This window comes from Leptonotus elevatus, chromosome 18 (genome assembly GCF_054856555.1).
Source record: "Leptonotus elevatus isolate MCC_2025b chromosome 18, RoL_Lele_1.0, whole genome shotgun sequence".
NCBI classification, from domain to species: Eukaryota; Metazoa; Chordata; class Actinopteri; order Syngnathiformes; family Syngnathidae; genus Leptonotus; species Leptonotus elevatus.
The window spans coordinates 15,258,867-15,281,367 of NC_141256.1; the positions used below are offsets into that span (position 1 = coordinate 15,258,867).

Genomic DNA, 22,501 nt, shown 5'->3' on the forward strand with positions numbered 1-22,501 from the left:
ATGCAACTTCATCTCTTCTTGCTCGGGGCTCCCGGGGACCCTCGCTACACACCGAGTATATGATCACAGTTGTCATTTGTTTTATTTTGTTTTGCAGTATGGGATTTACACAGTTCATGTTGTCGGGTAATGCCATGAGGAATGGGGCGATTCCTCTGTAACATAGTGCCCCCTAGTGTTTCAAGTGAGACACCACACAGCTGAAATGCTTCGTGTTACAGACTGCATTGAAAGCAATGGAGGTGGATGTTAGTGTCAGTAATGACAAGTTGTTACTCGAAAAAGTTTGTGCTAAAAGTTCCAGAAATGCAATTTGAAGATCCAAACATTGTTGTTACGCTTCACACTGAGCATGACTCAGCACTTTCTGCTTCCACACACACACACACACAAAAAAGTGTTCACGGTCCGTTTTGCATAACGTCTGCTCGCGTTTGGGGTCGTCAATCGAGCAAATGAAAGCAAATGGAAACAACACAGGAAAAACTTTGTCAAAAGACATCAAATAGTTGTAAAAAAAAGACTTCCTCCATGTTTGCTTTTCCTGGCCTTCGTTTCTGGGAGGGAAAGTGAGCCCTGGCATCATCTCGGGCCCACCACCCAGGGACCACCTGGCAACCACCAAGTTACCATCCGAGGACATTCCTGAAGAAATTGTGTAATGGTCGCGCCCATTATGTCACTTCCTGTTTGTTGTGATATCATGGCGTTCTGGTGGCATGGAAGGGGTACGGGGTGGGCGGATGGTCAGGGTGGAGTTCTTTTAGAAGCCGTCGGAGTGCGTGGAGCAGTAACCTTTGACCTTGTCAATCATCTGGCTGACGGGAAGGACGGACGAGGAGGAGATAGGCTCCGCCTTGGAGGAAAATGGGCTGGTCTGATTTTGTTTTTCTGCCAACAAAAAGAAAATGGAAAGGTCACAAGTATAGCTTCAGTTAGGAAGTGTTGAGAAATGAAGTAAATGAATCAACAAATAGCGGAATGTCGTATTTTTTAGCCAAGCATATACCACATCTTAAAATTGAGGACTTAAACATGACTCAAGTCAAGTCATGTGACTCGAGTCCCATAACCTGTCATCAAAATACTGTGACATTCCTATGTGTGTGTGTGTGTGACACCTGAATTGCCGAAAGGCGTCAGTGTGATTTTGGCCTTGGACGTCCAGTAGGCGGCGCTGGAGCCAAACGAGCCCGATGACAAGGACTGGGCGGCCTGCTCCGAAGTTGCCTTCTTGGTATTGTTGGTCGCCGTTTTACTCCAGTCTGACACACAAGCAAGTCATGTGACCACCGGCATCCTCTTCCTCCTCCTCATCATCATGACAGTTTGGATTTTTAACTAATTGAACCATCACTGTCTCATAGATTTAGAAGCTATCGTTTGTACAGTAACAAGCAAGTCCAACGTTGGTGTAGTACCACCTTGTGCCACAGCACGCTGAGCAGCACTGAGCTCCTCTGGAAGAAATGCAGCGCAATTCAAAGCAAGAAGCGGACGCCGCTTCAGTGTAATAAGTATGTTGGTCCTTTCATGTTTTAAAATAAAGTCAAACAATATATTAAAACTAATGGACACTATACAAACAACAAAGCAAGTAAAACTTAATATAAAAAAATGTTGGTCCTCCATGTTTGTTAAAGTAGCCGTTGTTTGAAGCAATGCTAATTTCCATTAGCCTGTGGATTGCAGTTCACATTTTATGTTAGCATTAAGCTAGCCAACTTTTCTTTCTTCTTGCTCTGATTTCCTCAAACTGCCATTATATGATAGTCTCTCAATTTCTGAACAGCAAGAGAGTGAGAAGAAGTACAATAAAATAAAAGTTATGTGTGAATGATGATGGTGTTGTTGTTGACGTGCACGTCAAAAGGTTACCCGAGTTGTCAGAGAGTCTGAAGCGAGCGCAGCAAAGTGAGCGTCTCCACTGTTTCTGAACGTTCTCTTTGAGGGCGCAGTGGAAGAAGAAGATGAAGAGGCCTGCGGGCGTGTTCAACACAAGAAGAAGAAAAAGTGATGAGTCATGCTAGGCATGGGGCATAGTCATGTGACTTCATTCTATTTTATATTTGCTTGTTTTTTAATAGATTTTTTTTTTAGCAGCTTTTCTTTCAAAAAAAATGTTGGGTGGAGGAAAACATTTCTTGTTTTGATTTTCATATCTGGCAGACTTGCGCGTCCGTCGTCACCTTGCAGCGAGTTGAAGATTGCAAAAAGGTAGACAAAGACGAGGCTGACCGGCCCCCAGGCGAAGAAGGCGAAGGCCCAGGTCATCCCGAGCAGGAAGGTCAGGCTGACCACGCTGCGGAGGTTGCGGACCACCTGAGCGCCCAACAGGAGGCGAGCGGCGTTACCAAGGCAACAAAGCATTTGACAAACAGACGCGGCTACCGGTAGCAGTTTCGGGATCCGTTTCGGTACCTCCTCCCGCAGCGTGCGGTTCCCGCGTTTGCCGTTGCGCCCGCAGATCTGCAGCATGACCACGACAAACATGGCCACGTTGAGCAGGAAGACGATGCAGAAGTAGGCCACGCACGCCAAGTAGAACACCACGGCTCTCCGGATCCAACAGCTGAGGAGATGACGCACATTCGTCATGCGCATTAGCACTATTGTGCATCAGGGACGTGCGGTCATGGGAGGCCGTTGAGGCAGTGCTGCCCCCTGTTGGCCGTCCTCTGCATGTGAAGAGTAACAACTTACAACTGTGACGGTCCTTCACCAAACTGTCCGTCGCCGTACTCCTGGGGCCCGTACGAGTGTTTATCCACTGCCAGGATCAACCCCACCAGCACGGCGGGAATACCTGGAGACATAAGACAATACTAATAATAATAATGATAATGATAACAATACATTTGATTTAGAATGCCCTTTACATCGCAAGATCTCAAAGGGCTACAAGTAGAAAAGAAAACGGTGTGCATTTTTATCTATTTATATATATATATATATATATATATGGATTACGAGTGAGGACAAAGAAGTTATGAAGACTACGGACTAAATACCAAAACTGAAAAAGACTCACCCCAGCCCAGCAGGCAGAATTTGAGGATGTATCTGTGCACGTACGTGTTGAACACTTTGACCAGCGCAATGTACATGTGCACCGACTCCAGGCCCATCCAGGTGAAGGACGTCAACAGGAAGTAGTGAAGCAGCGCCGCCGCCGCCACGCACAGCGGCTCGTTGCGTTGCCACGACAACCAGCCGTTGAGCAGGAACGTCATGTTGAGGAGCAGCAGCGAGGCGCTCAAATTCATCAGGATCTTGGACGGGTAATCTCGACGCAACTTCCTGCGCGAGACAAGAGTTGACGTCAAATCCATTCCAACTAACTACAGCGTACAGTAGAGTTCACTAGAACACAGTTGCCAAGGGAATGTTAGCATTTTTATCGCCCAAGTCCCAATTTAAAGTGCCTTGCAAAAGTATTACCCCCCCCCCCTTTTGCCACATTTGACCATCACAGAGCAGGTGCACAGAGGTGGATTCCATTTATCAGCCATTTAGGTCAACACTAGATCATTCAGAAATCATCTGGAGTCAGCTGGCTGCACTGAGAGAAAAGGGGGTGAATAATTTTAATTTATTTTTTAAAGTTTCAAATATTGTACTAATTTTGTTCCACTTCTCAAATGTGTCCCACTTAGTGTTAATTCTTCACCCCCAAAAATCAAAATGTATATTTTTATTAGGGGTGTCGGGCAATACATTTTTTAAAATCATAAATGTACAATAAAATTTACAATATTTAATTGTTCATAATCTTGTTAACATAAATGTGGAAACAAATGTTAAACTATTAGAAATATGGCTGAATCTTTTAATCATTGATACAGTAGCTTCATAATAATTCATAAAATGGAGTTAAAATTAAAAAGATGTACTGTACTGTAAAAAAAATGAGTGTAATATTGATTTGTGTTGGTAATTTTTTTGCCACTAGATGGCATAATTTCATTTGTAAGACCTTGGTGACAGCTCAGTACATTTTTCTTTTCATATTAAAAGTTATCAAATTTTTTAACATGAAGTAACTTGTGAAATTAAAAAAATATATATATTGTAAAATACAACTTGACCCCAGTCTCCACAAATATATTCATTATTATTAAATTTACTACTGCAAAATTTTAATGTGGACGTATTCCCCCAGTACAGGCTATCCAAGTAAGGGGTGGTCGTTAATCGCACGTTAACAAAATTAGTGGCATTAAAGGAACTTTAGATTAACTAAAAATGAACGCACTAATTTTGACACCCCTAATTTTTATGTTTGAAGCCTGAAATGTGATATTTGATATGATGTGAAATATTAGACACATGTTTGATCTTTCTGTGATAAACTTTATGTGTGGGCGGGGCTTAGCAACTCACTCGAAGGCGAGGTAGGTGAGCAGCGTGGCGGCCGAGAAGATGGCCGACACGCCGCAGCCGACGAAGGTGATGAAGGTGAGGATGCGGTTGTGACGCCGGTCAATGTGCGGAGACACTCCTGAAATGTCCTGAATACCAAAATAAAAAACACATTTTAAAAATAACAAATGGGCACAAACCATCATGGCTGCCGTCCGTATGCTCACCATTAGGATGGCAAAGTGCGTCAGGTGGTCACACAGGCAAACCGTTTTGTTGACGCCTGATTCTTTGGACACACGGCAGCCGTCGCCATTCCAGCCTCCGCTGCCACCTGGTGGATACACAAAGACACGGCATTAACGAATTGCAGCGTCAACAACAATCGCGTTGTCATCATCATCATCATCATCATCACTGACCGTTCATGCTAAAGTCCCAGAAGACGCACACTGGGCTGAGGATGGTCTGAAAGGAGATGATTGATCGTCACGGCAACACAAGTCAAAATGTTCTTTAGAGGAAACAAGAAAAAAAAAAAAAAAGAGTCTGACTTGAGGTGTCAAATGACTGATGTGGATCTCCACGGGGTCCTTCAGGTCGCTGATGCTGCGGTTCACCACGCTGCTCGCCACCACGTAACTGATCAGCGCGCGGCCGTCCTGCTCCAGCTGACCGACAACATGACGGACATTGCAGATGTCAGACATGAGAGGACCAAAACTGACAATAAATAAATAAATAAATGAATAAATTAAAAACTGAAACTAAAAACAGATGTAAAACTATAATTCAAAAATTAAATACAAAAAAGATTAATGGGAATAAAAACTATAAATAAACAAATAAATAAATAAAAAGTTAAAATAAAAACAGATATAAAAATATGATTAAAAAATTAAGTACAAAAAATTTGTGGAAATAAAACTATACATATATATAAATATATATATATGGTATAATTTGAGTTGAAATGTGACCTGGAAGAGGCTGGTGGTGCTGAAGAACAGGAAGTTGATGCGGGTCGGCAGCGATGCGTCGACCCCCGACAGCAGAGAGGGCGGGAGCGTGACCTGAGCCAGCGAGTTGATTTGCTCTGATTCAAAGTCAATCTGAAAGGGGGCGGGGCCAACAATTAAAAAAAAACTGGTGGTCAAAATCCGGCGTCGTAAGCAACGCGATGGCGTTTGCGCTACCTGCGGGTCGGTAGAGTTTGTCGGGATGAAGGCGCTGAAGGACGTCCCATTGAAGGTGGACGAGTTGAAGGCTGAGACCCCCAAAGCCAGCCGTCTGGACCTGATGCTCACGCTTGACCCTTTGAACTGCAACTTGTCCAAAAGATGATCCACCGCTTTCAACGCCCTAACAAGTCACATGACAGCGTCAACGGGCTAATCATGCCCGCTAGACACTATTACAATAGTTACTCAATAGTTACTCAAGTAACACTCTGTCGACAGCACCTGTCGGAGGCGGGTGCGAGGTCGCTGTGGGGGCTGCTCATGACGTTGGAGATGATAGTGACCACGGTGGAGGCCAAGCTGGTGTTGATGTTGGCCACGCCCACCAGCTGTTGCACTTTGCTCACCACTTTGGACACCTGCGCACACAAAGTGTCACGCCAGATGGTGGCGGCGTGATGAACACGGCGGGGGGGATGTGAAGGTGGGCTCACCTCTTCCCGGGACAAATGGTTGTCGGTGATGGCGGCCAGCTGCACGGCCACCTCGGCGGCGTTCTCTGCAGCCAACACAGGACAAATGATTAGGAACGGTGCCGGGGGTCTTTTGCCGTCATTTGACTGCAGGGGGGGTTACCTGCCGAAACCTGGATGGCGTCGATGTCGGTGCAGTTGCTAAAGTCTGCGGATGACCAGAAGGATGAAAAGTTGTGAAGGTCGATCAAGCTGAGGAGAGAGAGAAACGCGAGTGAGAAGCCCCGCGCCACTTCCTGTCTTCTCCTTCCACTTCCCGCGAGCAGTGGTGGGAACAAACAAAATAGAAAAACGTTGTTATTGGAGTTAAGTCAAGTTTTCATCTACCAGCTGCGAGTGGCGCTCTGCTCCTTGTTGGGGAAGCACGGCAGGAAGTGGGCTGCGCTGGGCCGGCTCTCAGGCCAGCGGTAGTGAACCGTCTCATCTTCTGGACAGTTCTCTGGTAGGACACCAACAACAACATACATTTTCTGTTAGTCAAAATGGCAACCAAAAAACAAAACAAAACAAGAAAAACTGTTCCAGCCTTGAATTACTTTTGCATTTAACTTCAAGTAAAAGACCAACCCATCATAAGACAGAAGTACTGAGTATGGTGTTCCACAAAGGTCCATATTGGGACCACTTCTCTTTAGCCTGTACATCAACAATTTTGTTAATTTCTCGAATGTGCTTAACAAAGTTTTGCTTGTGCAAGACTCAAGTCAAAATGACGAAAATGATCTGTGCAAATTACAGATCTCTGCCTCGTCCATCCTATTTGTTTTGTTTTGCTTAATTCTTCAAATTTCACGGGAAGATAACACCCAGCAACCGAAACAATAGCAATCGGCTTGTGTCGTTCCCATGTTGACGTCATAGGGTTGTTGAGTTTCTGTAGAAAAAAAATAATTTTTTCAAAGCTGGCCACAAGAACTTTTGTGTGTTATATGATCCACAGATTTGGAACTGATGCTGACCTCAAAACTGCCCGACCTCTCTTCAAGAGGAAATGAAAAACGGAATTATTGTCAATGTGTTTATGATTTGCTTAGTGTAGAAAGAACAATAATAACAGTCAGTGTAGTTTGCCAGGACGTTGGAAACAAGAACAGAATGTGCGTGTCAGGACAAGGTGTGACCAAAAGCGCCCGTGCGTTTGGTGGTGTTACCCAAAGGGCTGACGCGAATGGAGTTCGCGTGGACCTCGAGACCGGCGCCGATGTGAGGATCGCCACTGGAGATTCTGTCCCGGACTTCCGCTGGGACATCGGTGAGGTCATCCGTGATGTCATGGTGGCGCAGCAAGGCTTGACACAGGAAGCTAGGCGACATCAGTGGCTCAATGTCAACACCACACAACGTGATCATGACCTTTAACCTGTCAGGCGAAGACTTTGACCTTGAGTGACCTCCAGGCTGGACGCTGCGGGAAGTAGAAAAGTTAGCGTTAATGTAAGCAAGCCTAGTCGATATTTAATAACTTGAAAAATTTCTGATGAGACCTTTTGTTTTTATTTTTGTGTTTTCTTTTTCTTGTTAATTAAAAAATAAAAAAAATAAAAAAATATATATCTATTTTAAAGTTAGCGTTAATGTGACAACTTAGCAAAGACATCTTGTCCTCCACAACTCACCTGAGCGAGTCCACGGAGGCGGCGTGAGTCCAGTTGTGGAACGTCTCGTTCAGCTGATGTCACAAACACAGACGCTAATGTTAGCCTGACATTAGCATTAGCATGAACATAACATAATAGCCCTAATCTAACATTAGCGTCAGAGACCATTAGCATAAACTAAAACATCAGACACTCTTAGCTATTAGCATTAGCCTACGTTTAGCCTTAGCCTCCAATGTTTGGGACCTTACCCAGAAGGCCACAGCTTCCTCCACATCAGCTTGAGTCAACGTCGAGCTCCCATCATGCACCACCAGAGTCACCCTGTAGAACAAGGCCTCTGCATACACAGGAGACCAACAGAAAATGTTTTATCGGATTTTATTATCATTTCACATTTTGTTTCAACACTACACTAACGTGATTGCGTTATTGAAAAACAGCTGCTGCTATGTTTGGTTTTGGCCACCAGATGTCACTCCAGTGTCATTCTACACTAGTCACACAAGCAGTCAGGAAGGAGATGAGGAGCAGCACAACCAGTCAATCAAAAGATCAGTAGTTACATTGACGAACCAATCACCAGCCACCAGAACCAGAAAGACTCTGCCTACTCTCCTGATTGACAGCCGTCACATCACCCAAGAAGAACCAATCAAAAATGCGAAATCAATTAAAAAGCTTGGTATGATACTTGATGATTATGATTAGAATTGGTCATGTTGACCTACTGTCCCTCATCCAATCCCGGCCGTGCTTGCATGGACACGCCCCCCACAAGCCTGCAGCCATGTTGTTTATGGGATGACGCACGTGGATGGGGGAGGGGCTTGGCACTGGGACGCCAGAAGAGATGGCGCTTGTGTTTGTCAGCTGAGAGGAAGTGAGGTCATTTGCAGGAGGTGTGGCCAATGTGAGGGCGGGAACACCTGTAGCCGAGGTTGGGCGGAGTGTGGGGGGAGGAGTCAAGTGAGGGAGAGGCGGAGACAGGGGATGAAGAGGAGGAGGTGGGGTCAGAGAAGGGCGGGGAGGAGTCCTGTGAGGAAGGGGAGGGGTTAGATGAAGAGGAGGAGTCAAATGAGGAAGGCGTGGGGTGAGATGATGAAGAGTAGGAACCAGGGGAAGCTGGGGGGAGGAGCTTAAAAAAGGGTAGGTCCTCATAGTCTGTTGATTGGAGGTGGAGTCAAAGTGAAGGGGTGTCATCTGTGGCCCCGCCTCCTGCCTGATCTCAGGCGTCACGGGAAGTGACGAGACGCCACCCGTCGCCATGTGCGGTGGGACTACGTGATGAGGAAGTGAGGGGTCGTGACCTGATGCTGCCGACAGCCAATCAACCGGCAGCGCGACAAAGACTCTTTTAAGTTCAAAGGCTGGAAAAGTTCCTAAGCTCCCAACTGGTGGAGCTGGCCCAGGACCATGAATGCTGGCATGTGATTGGTCGGTGTGTTCTGGGAGGGGAGTGGGCGGAGCTAAGGAGCGCAGAGACAGTGTTGAAGCAGCCAGTGAGCTTTTAGATGGCTTCTGAGGAAAAGATGGCAGGGAATGGGGTGTGGCAAAAGTATCATCAGAACTTGTGTTAGGGGAGGAGCTTAACAATCTCTGGATAGTTGATGCTCCGCCCCCCTGGCTGATGTCCCCACTTCCTGTTCCAGTGGTGGAGTTATACACAAGAGGCTTGGCGATGGCTGTTGCCCGCCGCCTGGGCGGTGCTTCTGTGGCGGGCGGCCGGCGACCGCCACTCGGCTTCCTGAGCGGTGTGGAGACGAATGCCAGGAAGGGGCGCCGCCCACCCGGCAATCGGACCGGAAAGGCAGGCAGCCCGGCGGGTGCTGGTACCTGCGGGGCTGGTCGGGCGGGCACTAAGGAAGGCATTGCTTCATATTTTGGGGTAGCGAGCAGGTGCGTTGATGAGGGTGGCCGTTGAGGTGGCGCTTTTTGTGGTCCAGAAGCAAAAACATGACCATTTCTCCATCTGGACGACCAGGGGGTCGAGTTTGCCGGTGCGACTTCATATTTTGGGAACCTGTGTATGGGGGGGCCCTGAGGTGGTAGAGCAGCAAGTTTGGGGCGTCCATTATGGTAGCTTGTCTTTGTGGGTTGGAGGTCTTGCACATGTGAGAGGAAGTAAACAGCCATAAAAACAAAACAGTGATAGGCCACACTGATGATCACATTTCATCATAATTGGTCTACTAAGATTCTGCGTAAATGTAAATACAGTGAACCAAACAATCGCTACTCATTTCAAATAGTTTGCTTGGCATCAAGACGCCACCAGATGGCGCCGTATGAACAACCCACGAACGAGAGCGCTCACTCTAATGCTAAGAGAAAGCAGTGGAGCAGAGAGAAGCGTTAGCATGTTAGCATGGCTGAACGTGAGCAGCACAAAAAAAACAGCCAGACGACAATTAGCATGGTCACCTAGCAATACTAAATTCCAAACATAAAAGGGACATCAGAACAAATGAGTTGGAGTATGAAAAATTACATACATACTCTAATGATTGTTGTTTATGATCTTGTGGACTAAAACCATCGTCACGCCTTGAAGTGTGCTAAGCTAGCCCCCGTTAGCGCAAGAACCGGTCTTACCAGGCCTTGGTGGGTTAGTGAGGTTGTTGTTAGTCATGGCTGCCAGTGGGTGGCGCTGCGTCTGCTGAGCTACACAAGATTGTAAATGGCAAAACATCAAGTCAGCCTAGCATAGCATCCGGTCCGGTACTTCACATAAAACAATTTTCGTTGCTTTCCATTGTGAAGTGAAACAGTACATCCATTCCATAAAGTTTTTTTATTTTATTTTATTTATTTTATTTTTATTTTTTTTAACAAAAAGGCTATAAAAAAATCCTACAATATTTGTAAACCTTAAAAAATATATATATATATTTTTTGCCCCCCTGGCATGTTATATTTTTTCGTTTTTGATATATATAATCAACAACTTTGTTCATTCGTTGATTATGACATTGATGACAAGAATAGCTATTGTTGAAAATTGTACAAATGTCAATAATAATAATAATAATAATAATAAAAAGAAGCTCGCTTGATGACGTGAAAAATAACAAAAAAATTAAATAAACATTTACTTCACATTTTCAAACGCAAGCTAAATAGACTCAAAAGTTGAATGCCTGCGTTTGGGTCTCTTATGCGCGCGCGCGTGTGTGTGTAGCTGTCAGTCACAGCACAACAAACACATGTTGATTGACACCAGTCAAACATCAGTCAGTTTTCCCTCTTTTAAAAAATTTATAAGGAACTAAAAATAAATCTGTAGTGTTGTGGATCCATCCACTATATCAAAGATTCGCTTGAAGGATCCCCCCCTCCCTCGTCAGCTTCATCCTGATGCAATCACAGTATTGATTACACTCATTGAAAAAGGAAAAAAACTGATTGGTGCTAATTGAGAACACACACACACAGACTTTGCCTGTCTGAGCTTGCCGCTAGCGTAAAAGAAACCTTGACTTCGTTTTCGCTTCCGCTGGCCAATGAAGGCTCACCCGAGGACCACCTCTTGGCACTGCTACTGGTTGTGGTGAAACTGGCGATACTGGTGGGGGTTAGAGGCATGCGGGTGGGCGGAGAGGCTGCGATCAGACCGACTGGGAAGGACAATGAACAAAAGCAACAGTCCAAGTGGACGTGACATTGGACGAGCCAAATTCCATTCCTACGACTGTATGTTCGCAAACGTCTTGCTGCTGTTGTGGATCAGTGTTTTGCAGGCCACACGTAGAAAAGTGGCTTCCCAATCTCCCTCGCATGAGCCCAGAATCAAAATTCCATTTACACTTGAGAAGAGAAAGAAAAGTTGGCAGGAAAAAGGGCAAAACAAAAGGATCATCAACATATGCTGGGGAAAATACCACCGAGGAAGAGGAGGAAAGAGGATGAAGGTTGATGATGTGGCGGTAGCGTGGCGTTGAGTGTGTGCGTGCACGTGCGTTACCTACCGTGTGTGTGTGTTGCATTAGTAGCATGGATGGTGTTAGTGGAGTCAGCAGGAGAGGAAGCGGCTGCGGGAATGTCGCAGGGAGAGACAAGACAAGTGGGATGACCAACATGAGTTAATGTTCATCGCACGCACGCACACACAACATCCGGTGTGTGTGACAACGGTGAAAGAAAACGCACATCCCAGCGTGGATTATTTGATTTGATTTTTTTGTTTTTTGTTTACCTGGACATCCCAGGCGCGAGGAGTCACATTTGCCGTGGAGGGAGCCGTTGCTGGGCAGGGACACACCTAAATGGCAAAAAGAACACAAATGCTAATGCTAACAACATGGCTGCCAACAGTCAGCGGGTTTACAAAATCACCAAAGTTCGTTATTTGGTCGCTAAGTCAATTCTTCACGCTAACGTTCCGCCCCGCCAAAAGCGACGAGCAATTTTAATCACAAGCACATTTTCACATTATTTGCATATGGAGGGGAAAAAAAAAACATTTATTTATGTTGCTTCAATTGAAGTTGATGCAAGTTAAGTTAAAATACAGTTTCAAAGCTATCTGAAGAAATTAAGAAAATTCTGGAAGTGACTTGTTTTGAATAATGTCCGTTATTTTCTTTTTCTCTAAGTGAAGAGGGAGGAAAAAAAATCACATTTTGGTGAAAAAAAAGTAAAGTGAAAATACTAAAATTACATTTTAAAATCAGATTAATCACATTTTAGAATTTGGATTCATCACGATGAATCGCTTCATTAAAAAGGCTTTTTAATCAACAATTTTTGCCCACGAAATTTGTAGATCACCTATTAGGGCTGAGCAATTAATCAACATTCAATTCCAATTTCAATTATTATTACACTCCACAATTACAACATCAGCATAATTCTAAAAAAATATTAATACTAATTTTGAGCTGTTTAAAATTATACATTTGCGCCTTTTTTTTTTATTTAAGTAAAAAAAATATATATATTTTGAGAGAGATAAATAAATAAGAATAAATAAAATAAGTAATTTAATAAATTTGGTTTCATCCATAAGAAACTTGCACAATTGTAGTGTTTCAAAGAATTGTACTTGTGTTAATAATTTTTATGTTTAAACATTTTCTTGTTTTGTACTAAAAAATAAATTATTACCAAAATATATATATATATTTTTTAAATTCATAATCAAGCTCCCCTAGCACTTATGTGTTAATTCTTTCGACATTTAATGTTAAGAGGACGTCTTCAACATTTTTTGATCAACTGCACACTCTCGTCCTCCTCTCTTTCTAATCCGTTAATTACTTGCATAATTTAAAATGAAAACCAAATACGCCAACAGTTTGATATGAACAAATATTCTAAATGTCATACGCAAACATTTATCAAACGCTTTACTTGAATGGATGTAGTTATGGTGATTGCTCAAACACAACCTGTGCTACCTTAAACGCAGCCATCCGCTGTCAAGCTAAAGGATCATCTGTGATAATGTGATTCATCTGTGTTAATACATGATCAATAGCGGTGTTAATAAAATATTTTTGGGCGATATATCGCGATATTACCGTGCACGATTCTCGTATCGATTTAATATGCGGTCAAATTGATTTTTAAACATCAATTTTTGATGGAGATATTCAACAAAACATCTTACTTGAGGTTAGCTTTTAAACCAAGAGTGCCATCTAGAGGAGTCAAACAATATCACAAGTGTTTCATGAAGCTTCATTTGTCTATCACTACTGATTAGTATTTTCAAATTTTTTAATAATAATAAAAAAAATCGCAATAATCGACTTCTAGATTTGTATCATGATTAATCGGTATTTAATCGAATTGTGACCTATGTGTCGTGATACGGATCGAATTGCCAGGTACGAGGCAATTCACACCCCAATGCAATATTTTTTTGTGATTAATCAACGAGTTAACGCTTTAACTTTGACAGCACGAGAACACTTGAGCATTGAAAACTGGACATACAAATAAAAGTACCGGTACATGTTTTGTTTTTGGCGTAAAATGTCCAAAACATTCTTTCTTTGTCTTTTTTTTAACACAGCACACACGCGTACGCACACGCACGCGCGCACACACACGTCCGCACACAACCGGCACGTCGTCTGGTGAGAATTGAAGGGAGCAGCTGGAGTCCATTAGCTTAGCGGCCCAGCGGAATGTGCTCGTCATTTTCCTCACTGCTTCCATTTCGAGGCGGAAGTGACCGCAAGGCAACAAACAAGGAAACAAAGATGGAGGCCAACGAGGGTAAAAACAAAGAAACAAACCAGGACACAAACAAGTAAAACAAAGTAAGGAAGGAGGGAACAAACAACGAAACAAAGAATTTAGCAAGAAAAGCAGAGCCGAGAGGAATGTGCTGGTTATTTTCCATGTCGTTTTTACTTGGACGTAGAAGTGACTTCCTGTGTAATGTCGCCAGAGCGCGACAAACAAGAAACGAGAGAGACGAGAGAAACAACTTTTCCTATCAAAGGCCAAATAAATAACCCCAAAAAGTGTCTGGAGCCACAAAATTGAAGATTGTGATGAAAGACATTGCTGTTAGTGTTAGTCTAATGTACTGAGGGACCAAAGCTAGTATGCAGCATCCAATACTTTGACATTCAGTTTCTTCTACCTTTTGTTTTTGGATTTGGTTGTTCTTGTAATTTTCATACATTTTTTAGACTTTTCTGTCTTTCTATTTTATGGATATTATTTTATTATTATTTTTGGGGGACATTTTTTGGCTATTTTTTCTGACATTTTTTGCCAGTAATTTTCTGACATTTTTGGCAATTTTGTGGACATTTTATGGTAGATTTCGGGATTTCTTGAATATATTTTTTGGACTTTTTTTGGTGGCAATTTTGTGTACATTTTATAGTAATTTTTGGGATTTTCTTTTTTATTATTGGACATTTTATATTTATATTTATTTATATTTGAACGTTTTCTTTTCTGCCATTTCCTGACTTGTTTGGCAATTCCGAAAATCTTTTACGGTAATTTTCTGCCATTTTTTTTTGTTTTTGGACATTTTTTTGAAAATTTTATTTTCTGCCTTTTTTATTCAATTCTCTGACATTGTTTGGCAATTTCATGGAACTTTTAATAATACATTTCTGCTTTCCCCTTCCTTTTTATAAATTTTTAGGTGATTAAAAATGTTTTGGACTTTGACATTGTGTGGAATATTTAATTATTCATTAAAAAAAAATCTAAATCATGAATTCATTTGAATAATATAAAGAATACAAATAAATATGTTCAAAATATATTATTTTTCTACTATTTTTTTTAGAGATCCACCGGGAGCCACAGGAGAGGGACTTAAGAGCCACACGAGGCTCCAGAGCCGCAGGTTGTAGACCCCTGCTATAAAGAAACTAGCGGAAAATGAGAGACGAGATAGAAACAAGAGTAAAAACAATAGTCTAAAAAACGACAGACGAGAGAGACAACTTGAGCGACTCACTGCAGCTTAGGTCGGCGTCCGTCTGGGCCAGGGTCGGAGGTACGTCCCAGAAGCCGTTGTCCCAGTCGATGACGTTTCCCGCCGTGTGGCAGGTAAGCGCGTTGAGCTGCTGCACCGTCATGGCGTAGTCCCAAACGCGAACGTTGTACACGCTCCCCGAAAAGCTGCTCGGCCCTGATCGCGACAACGAACGCTCGTCCTCTCGTCGGAAGAAAAGGAAAGACAATGTGGCGAACGGCCTCACCTCCCAGGCGAAAGGTGCCGCCGCCCAACACCGAGCGCCCGCTGGAGTGCGAGCAGGTCTTGGCCCAGTGGTTTCCATTGAAGTAAACGCCTACGCGACCGCTGGACGACGTCCACAGCACGCACAAGTCGCTCATGGAGGACGTCCAGTCGGCCGGCGTCACGATGGAATCCAGCGAGCACGTCACGCCCTCCACCACAATTTTGACGTGGCCTTCGTCTGCACCCAGCGCCAGCGCCGTGTCGCCGTCCGCGTCGGTGTACGTGAAGATCCACTCCGCCTGCGCGGCACGCCGTCGGAAAGTGATGGAATGGGAAGTGTCGGTGGAAGTCGGGCAATAGAAACCTGTCGCTGCCTTAATTTGAGGCGAGCCACCGCACTCGATGGTGTCACGCGGCACTGACCTGCTGCGGCGGCCCACTTCGTTCCATCTCCAAGCACAGGGTCAAGTGATGCAGTGTTGCCATGGCAACAGAAGAGGACACTTGGGCCGCCGGCGCATTGCCGTTGGCGACTCTCACCTTCTGGTTTCTCAATGCCACGGCGACTAGCAGGGTTAGGAGGAAGCGAGACAACGGGTTGAAGGTAGGGGTGGGAATCTTTCAATGTCTCACGATTTGATTCGATTTTTGGGCCTGCGATTCGATTCAGAATCGATTTTTGATTCAGAATCGATTTTTGATTCGGAATCGATTTTTGATTCAGAATCGATTTTTGATTCAAAATGATTTGATTGAAATAGATTTTTGCTTTCATTATCAATCAAATCATTTTGAGTCAAAAATGGATTCTGAATCGAAAATGGATTCTGAATAGGATCACAGGCTCAAGAATCGGAATCGAATCACGAGACTCCCACTCCCCTCCTGACCTTCCTTTTTTTGACCTACCGTGTTTAAAGCTGATCCTGAAGCCTCTTTTCTGAATGCTGAAGTCGGAAGTGAAAGCCAAGTCCATGGCGTTCCCGCTGGAGTTGAGCACCAGGCCGGCCGCCGTCAGACCGCAGAACTTGACCTCGCCGTTGCCCGTGGCGACGGTCAGTCGGTCGTAGATGCATCCCGGCGCCTCCTCCAGTTCGAAGTCCTCGAACGAGATCTGCACGACGAAGCCCGGCGGCGCTCGCAGGCTCCACCGGCAAGTCTGGGAGTTGCCGTACATGGCCGGGTAACACGGAGACGTCAGCCAGCCTTCGGACTCCGTCAACACGGATCCGCACTTGGACCACTCGCACCCGATAACTGTCGTGCAGGGGGGGAGGGGGGACAGGCATGAGGACGCCAACGTGTTTGAGGGCAAAAAGACTTTGAGATTACAACTCTTCAAGACGCCAAAGACTCAAGGGAGAGGAGACGAGACAGCAAGTCGCGTCCCCAAAAGCACAGATATTGCGGAGGACTACAAGTCCAAGAGGAGACCACGAGAAGACCAGAGAACTTCATGAACTCATTCACCCGCAGCCATTTTCACTGAAGCAACCCCCTTCGCTCCCGGTTGTTTTACAGGATTTTGACTGATTTTGCAAGGCCCACAGAATATTGGGTTCTATTGCTATAAAAACATGGAAAACCAAAAGAAAGATTAGAGTCTCTTCTTTCATCAGGAAAAAAAAAGTATATTTTTCATCGATATTCACATTCCTGGTGAAAACACTGTCAAAAAGAGCTTGTTGCAACATGGGCCTGGCTGATCTCTTATCCTCTGCTGCCACCTGCTGGCCGTTTTATGTAATAACTGCCATTGCTTTAAGCCACCTCTTCATGTCAGAAGCTGCATCAAAGCCTTCTGTATGCTCTTGCATAAATAAATAAATAAAAACGTATAAATATGTTTTTGGGAGTGGGGGACAAAGTATTAAAAAACGTATTTACACGTTTTTGAGTTTGAATGAGTTAAAGGGGAAGTCAACAAACATTTCTTGACAACAATGTTATATGTGACCTCACGAGTCTAAACATGACATTCTAATGAATATTACATTTGTGGAATTGAGTTATGAAGCAAAAATCCAGCCGTTTTTTTTTAATCCATCTCAGGTGGCGGCCATTTCACCACTAACGCAATATTAATCAGAAAACCCTATTTAGGACCGCATAGAACGTATTATTGTCAAGATGTTTTGAGGGGGTTGACTTCCCCTTTAAGACGAGAAAACTCGAGCACAAGAGAACAAGAAAACGACAACGAGAAGACTAAAGCAGACGAGAAAACTGGAAGGCAATCATCAATTCGCCCTCAGTCAATGCTCGTTAAAACACACACGCGACACGCACCCTTCTTGCACACGCGCACGCACGCACACGAACATGCAAATCGGTGCGATGACATGACATGTAACAGTTGGAACGCGCGATAGGAAAATACATCAGGTGTGTTTTTACATGCGCGTGCTCATGAATACGATGACGATGAACAAGCTGCACGCTATACACAACGATCAAACATGGACCAAGAAGTGTCTTCATCTAAATGCTAATGTGCTTTAGTGTGTATATATATATATGTGTGTGTGTGTTTGTGTGTGTGTGTGTGTGGGGGGGGGGGGGGGGTTAAGCTGCTTTTTAGGATTGATCCTGTTATTAACGACATGTCTGCATCCTGCAGCACAAACATTCTTAATTACTATCCTGCGAGCGACGGTCCTCGGTGGTGATTTCGCTATCATTTGCGACGACTTCCTCATAACTCATTCGCCGCCTTTGACAGCAATAAACGTCAAAAATTGATTTGAACTATTTCTATGAGCTTAACTTTTTTTTCCCATTTGTATGTATGAAAGCCTCGATTTTTTTTTTTGTACATTTAGAGCAGATATAAAATTTGTGATAAATCGTGAGTTAACTAGTGAAGTCATGCGATTAATTACGATTACAAATTTTAATTACCTGATGCCCCTAATTTTTAATAACTTTTTCTTTGATTTTTTCTTTTTTTAATAATCTTTTCTTTTTTTTAAGAAAAAAATTAGGGGCATCAGGCAATTACAATTTTTAATCGTAATTAATCGCATGACTGCACTAGTTAACTCACAATTAATCAAACATTGTATATCTGTTCTAATACAATAAAAAAAATCTAGGTATTCATACACTTGTTAACAAAAGTGGGGACATTTTTTAAACTAATAGAAATAGTTCAAATGAATTTTTGACGTCAATAGCCGTCGATGGCAGTGAATGAGATAAAAATGGTCCAACTATTCTTTTAAATGTCTTTGCCAAAAAATGTCAGAGAATTGCACAAAAAAAGGCAGAAAAGAAAACTGACAATGAAATGTCCAAAAACAAAAGAAGAAATCTTACAAATGACCAAAAATGTCGGTCAAAATTGATAGCAAAAGGGCAGAAAAACGTTTTTAAAAAAATTGGCATGAAATGTCAAAAGAACGAGCGAAAGAGAGGCAGAAAATGACCATAATGTGTCCATGACATTGTGAAAAAAGTCAGACATGTGACAGACAGGCAGAAAAGTCTAAAAATGTATGAGAGCTACTCAGTTCGCTTTTCAAAAGACACTGTTATATTTATGTACAACATGCAATAATTGCTTGATTGCTTGATTTTTTTTGTATGCAGTGGGTTGCCCCCCCCCCCCAAAAAAAAAGAAAGAAGAAAAAAACGGTCACGAGGCCGAATTTCCAACAAAGTACATCCCGGACAAGGACGCTGGAATTAATTAATTAATTAAACAAGAATTGAAAGAAAGAAAGAAAGAAAGAAAGAAAGAGGCAAATTCCAACAATTAAACGTTCGCTCGTTATTTCTCGGGACGGCAACATGGATGGACGTCGCCATGCCAATTGTCGGAGCGCGATGGGTTCAAGTGCCGCGTCACAGAGGGATTCGCCAACGTCAGCAGACAGCTGCAAGAAGGAATGCGTGTGTGCGCGCGCGTCAGGGGGTCACGGTGACATCACACGTCATAAACATGCTCACAAAAACGTGTACGTGTTTTTCGTTTGTGAGTTGGGGAAAGACATCGTGACGTGAGGCGTGGTCCCAAAAAACGCAACATCTATATTGATGGCAGGGGGCGGGGCTTAATATTCCCACAAGAGTGTGAGGAGCGATTGTGTGTGCGTGCGCGTGTTTATGCTTGCGGGGAGGTCAGAGTGACATCATCATGTTGTCAGAGGCGTGGCCCCAAAAAATGCAACGTCCAACTCGAATGGAGGGGGCGGGGCTCAATACTCCCCTTGGAGTGTGAGGAGGGTGATTGTGTGTGTGCGTGAATGTGGCCAATGTTCTTTCCACCACACGTACACACAAAAAGCACTCTGTGTGTGCGTGTGTGTGTGCGTGTGTTTGGGGGGTTCTTCTGGGAACTTTACGAGTGTACTTGGCCGGAGGCTACTGGAAGGGTATGGAAAATATATTACACACACACACGCACACACGCACAAGCACGCGCACACTCAGTAGTGGTGTTGAAGTTTATTCTTTGGGGGCGGGGGGTCTTTTCCACGAGAAAAATTGTTTTGTTCTTCTGCGTGGTTTGATTTGTGACGTGTTTCCGGTCCGGCATTCATGCTCAGTTGCTAGTTTTCAAGAGAAGAAATATTGCAAGGGTCATACATTATGACATCACTTGACGGTTACGTGTGTGACGCGTCGCAACGGGGTGGGGTGAGGGGGGGAGGGGGTAGAGTGTGTGTGTGGGTGGGGGTGTGGGGGGGTTGAAATGAGATCAAGGTAGCTAATAAAAACGATCAAACTAAAACAACATTTTCATTTATGTAATACTGAAAATGCTTTTAAAGATTAAAACTAAATTATAGCTTAAGTTTATAAAACGACCTAAATCTAACTATAGCAAAAATGCCCCTTTGTTTATGTCGTCCTACTTTGCACTCATATCTTTCCATATATTTAAAAATATATAATATAAAATTAATACTAAATCTCATAAAAACGACTTTTTTTTTTAAACTAGCAAGAACTAACAAGCTTGCTCTAAAACCTAAAAATTACTTTAAAAAACAAAGGTCAAAATGAATTAAAACTATGGTGAAAAATCAAAAACAACCCTTTGGGCCAGTGTTATAATAGTTTGGGGTTTTTATAATAGTTATTTCATTTTGACTTTTGTTTTTTTTAATGAAGTTAGTTTTAATTCGTTTTTTTTGTTGAGCAGATTTGTTGTTTTTATTTTGAAAAAAATGCTTCCTTTAAATAGTTTTAGAATTAGCTTTATTTATTTTATTTTATGTGAAGAATTTGTCAAATGCAAGACAAAAAAAAAAGTATGGGGTATTCAAATCTCAAACAACCTTCTGTAGCTACCGACATACAGCAATACCAAAATAAACACACTTAAAATGACCCCTGAATGATATTAAAGATGAAAACAAAGGACATTTTCACCATAATTCTAGTTTTATAAACGTAGGATTTTGTTTTGTTTTTATTTAGTTTATTTATTTATTTATTTATTTAGTCTTTTCAATTTTTGTTGTAGTTATTTTGTTATATTACAACCTTAGACTTGCCTCCCTCATTCTGAAAACGTTTTCTCATGTCACCTTCATTGCAAACCAACAAACTGCCCACAAATGAGAACGTGCATTTGTCTATATGGGCCTAAAATGGAGTGGCGACCAGTCTGCAGTTTGTCCATACATGCCCTATCATTGTTGGACGACCAATCCAAATGAGCATCTTACCGTGTGCATGAAGCCCCGCCCACATCAGGATGACCACAAGCCTCCCGGCCCCGCCCAATCGGCGAAACGCCGACCTGAGGAGAGGTGGGAGGCACGTTAGCTTGTGCCCTTCATTAAATATTCATGAGGATTATTAGCATAACGCCAAGCTGCCTGCGTTTGATGAATATTCACAAGTTGAATCATGTCAAGCAGTCGTGACCTTCAAACAAGAGTCCTCTTTGTCAAGTCTCCGCCCACGACCCCATGACCCCGCCCCGCTGCAGGAAAATGTGATTGACAGCCGCCACTCACAGCCGTCTATTCAACTAAAAAAAATCAGCAAATACAAACTGTGGCTGTACGAGAAATCAATGACACGGCAAAAAATGACTTTTGGGTGCCAGCGCATGAAATGAAGTCTGCGACATGTGGTCAGCTTGGGTCTTGTTGAGCCAAATGACCAAATGTAAACTTATTTAAATGTTTAATTTTGACATTCGTGTTTCATCCATATTGATTTCATATTCATAAATGCATATTTAAAAAAAAAAAGTGCGACTTTTTGGAGTTAACCCCTTACCCGCAACTTTCTGAGATCACCGGAGTTGTAATAAGACACTTTTTGTCCCAAAAAAAAAAAAAACACAATAAAACCACTGAGGATTGTTAGCTAAGTAGATTTTTAACATTCCCTTTTCACCCTCAAAGTAAAAAAAAAAAAAAAAAAAGTTGTGCAAAAACTTTTGGGACATTTCATGAGTGACTCGCGTCATTTAAAATTAGCGACCCAAAAACAATGAAGGATGTCAGCCAATCAGATGAAGAAGAAGTTTCAAAAGTCAACATCTGCCCAAATCAAACTTTGACCAACAAATTGAAACTCACATGTCTAGTGCCGCTTCCTGCCTTGCGACATTTCACCTCCAAAACGACTTTGTGTTCCTTTTCTTCTTCTCCTCTAAAACTTTCTGTCGGGACTCTCCAGCCCAAATCCTGAAGGCGCGCGCGCACGCACATCCACACACACACACACACACAGAGCCGAGCTGCGAGGATGGGGAAAATGCGGGGAGGGGGCCGAGCAAGGGGAGGGATACCAAGGCGCCTCTGGCTGCTGGGTGCGTTTGATTCGCTGGCCTTGACCGACCGGCTGCGAAAGAGCAAAACACAACTTGTCAACCACGTCAAACGGCAGCCCGCACACACCTGCCGCCATTCAACGTGGCTCAAATGGGTTCGGGTGTTCTCCTGACATCACATCATCCAATCAGAGGGCTCACATAGGTTAAAGAGTCTTTGGTGTTTTTTTTCCCATAGGCTGGAACGGTGCGGGAATTATGAACAGTTCAGTCGTAGCAGTCAGTGTTAGCACACAACTCACAAAGTTGCCACAGTTTGGCTTTAGCTAACGAGCTCCCATGGTGCTCGTTTACCTAGCTAGCACCTGGGACTAAAGCCAAACTGTGGGATGCTAGCTTCCTAGCTAGCGCTCCCATGGTGCTTG

General features: G+C 43.3%; 1 protein-coding gene across 2 annotated transcripts; it reads right to left on the bottom strand.

Moving 5' to 3' along the window:
* Window positions 1-58: 58 nt before the first annotated feature.
* On the bottom strand, window positions 59-22,031 carry adgrg6 (adhesion G protein-coupled receptor G6). 2 transcript variants are annotated; one of them, XM_086060977.1, is made up of 29 exons: window positions 21,883-22,031; window positions 21,016-21,089; window positions 16,247-16,594; window positions 15,761-15,903; window positions 15,357-15,636; window positions 15,113-15,286; window positions 11,870-11,935; window positions 11,643-11,705; window positions 7,926-8,014; window positions 7,693-7,745; window positions 7,458-7,481; window positions 7,228-7,379; window positions 6,404-6,515; window positions 6,180-6,268; window positions 6,038-6,102; window positions 5,826-5,962; window positions 5,559-5,724; window positions 5,343-5,474; window positions 4,917-5,033; window positions 4,785-4,830; window positions 4,590-4,696; window positions 4,384-4,511; window positions 3,032-3,300; window positions 2,704-2,806; window positions 2,422-2,572; window positions 2,190-2,322; window positions 1,879-1,980; window positions 1,122-1,265; window positions 59-891 (listed from the first exon to the last, which is right to left on the bottom strand). In XM_086060977.1, coding segments are annotated over exons 1-29 (3,597 nt in total). In that variant the 5' UTR covers window positions 21,885-22,031; the 3' UTR covers window positions 59-763. The 2 variants fall into 2 exon arrangements, with proteins under 2 accessions (XP_085917103.1, XP_085917104.1); XM_086060978.1 differs by lacking the exon at window positions 11,643-11,705.
* Window positions 22,032-22,501: the final 470 nt, after the last annotated feature.

Excerpts from the sequence above, each read along its gene's own strand:
- adgrg6 (XM_086060977.1), bottom strand. Across the intron at positions 15,637-15,760 it reads GAAGTGGGCCGCCGCAGCAG|GCGGAGTGGATCTTCACGTA; the intron begins GTCAGTGCCGCG and ends CGTGCCGCGCAG. Across the intron at positions 6,103-6,179 it reads CGCCATCCAGGTTTCGGCAG|AGAACGCCGCCGAGGTGGCC; the intron begins GTAACCCCCCCT and ends TGTTGGCTGCAG.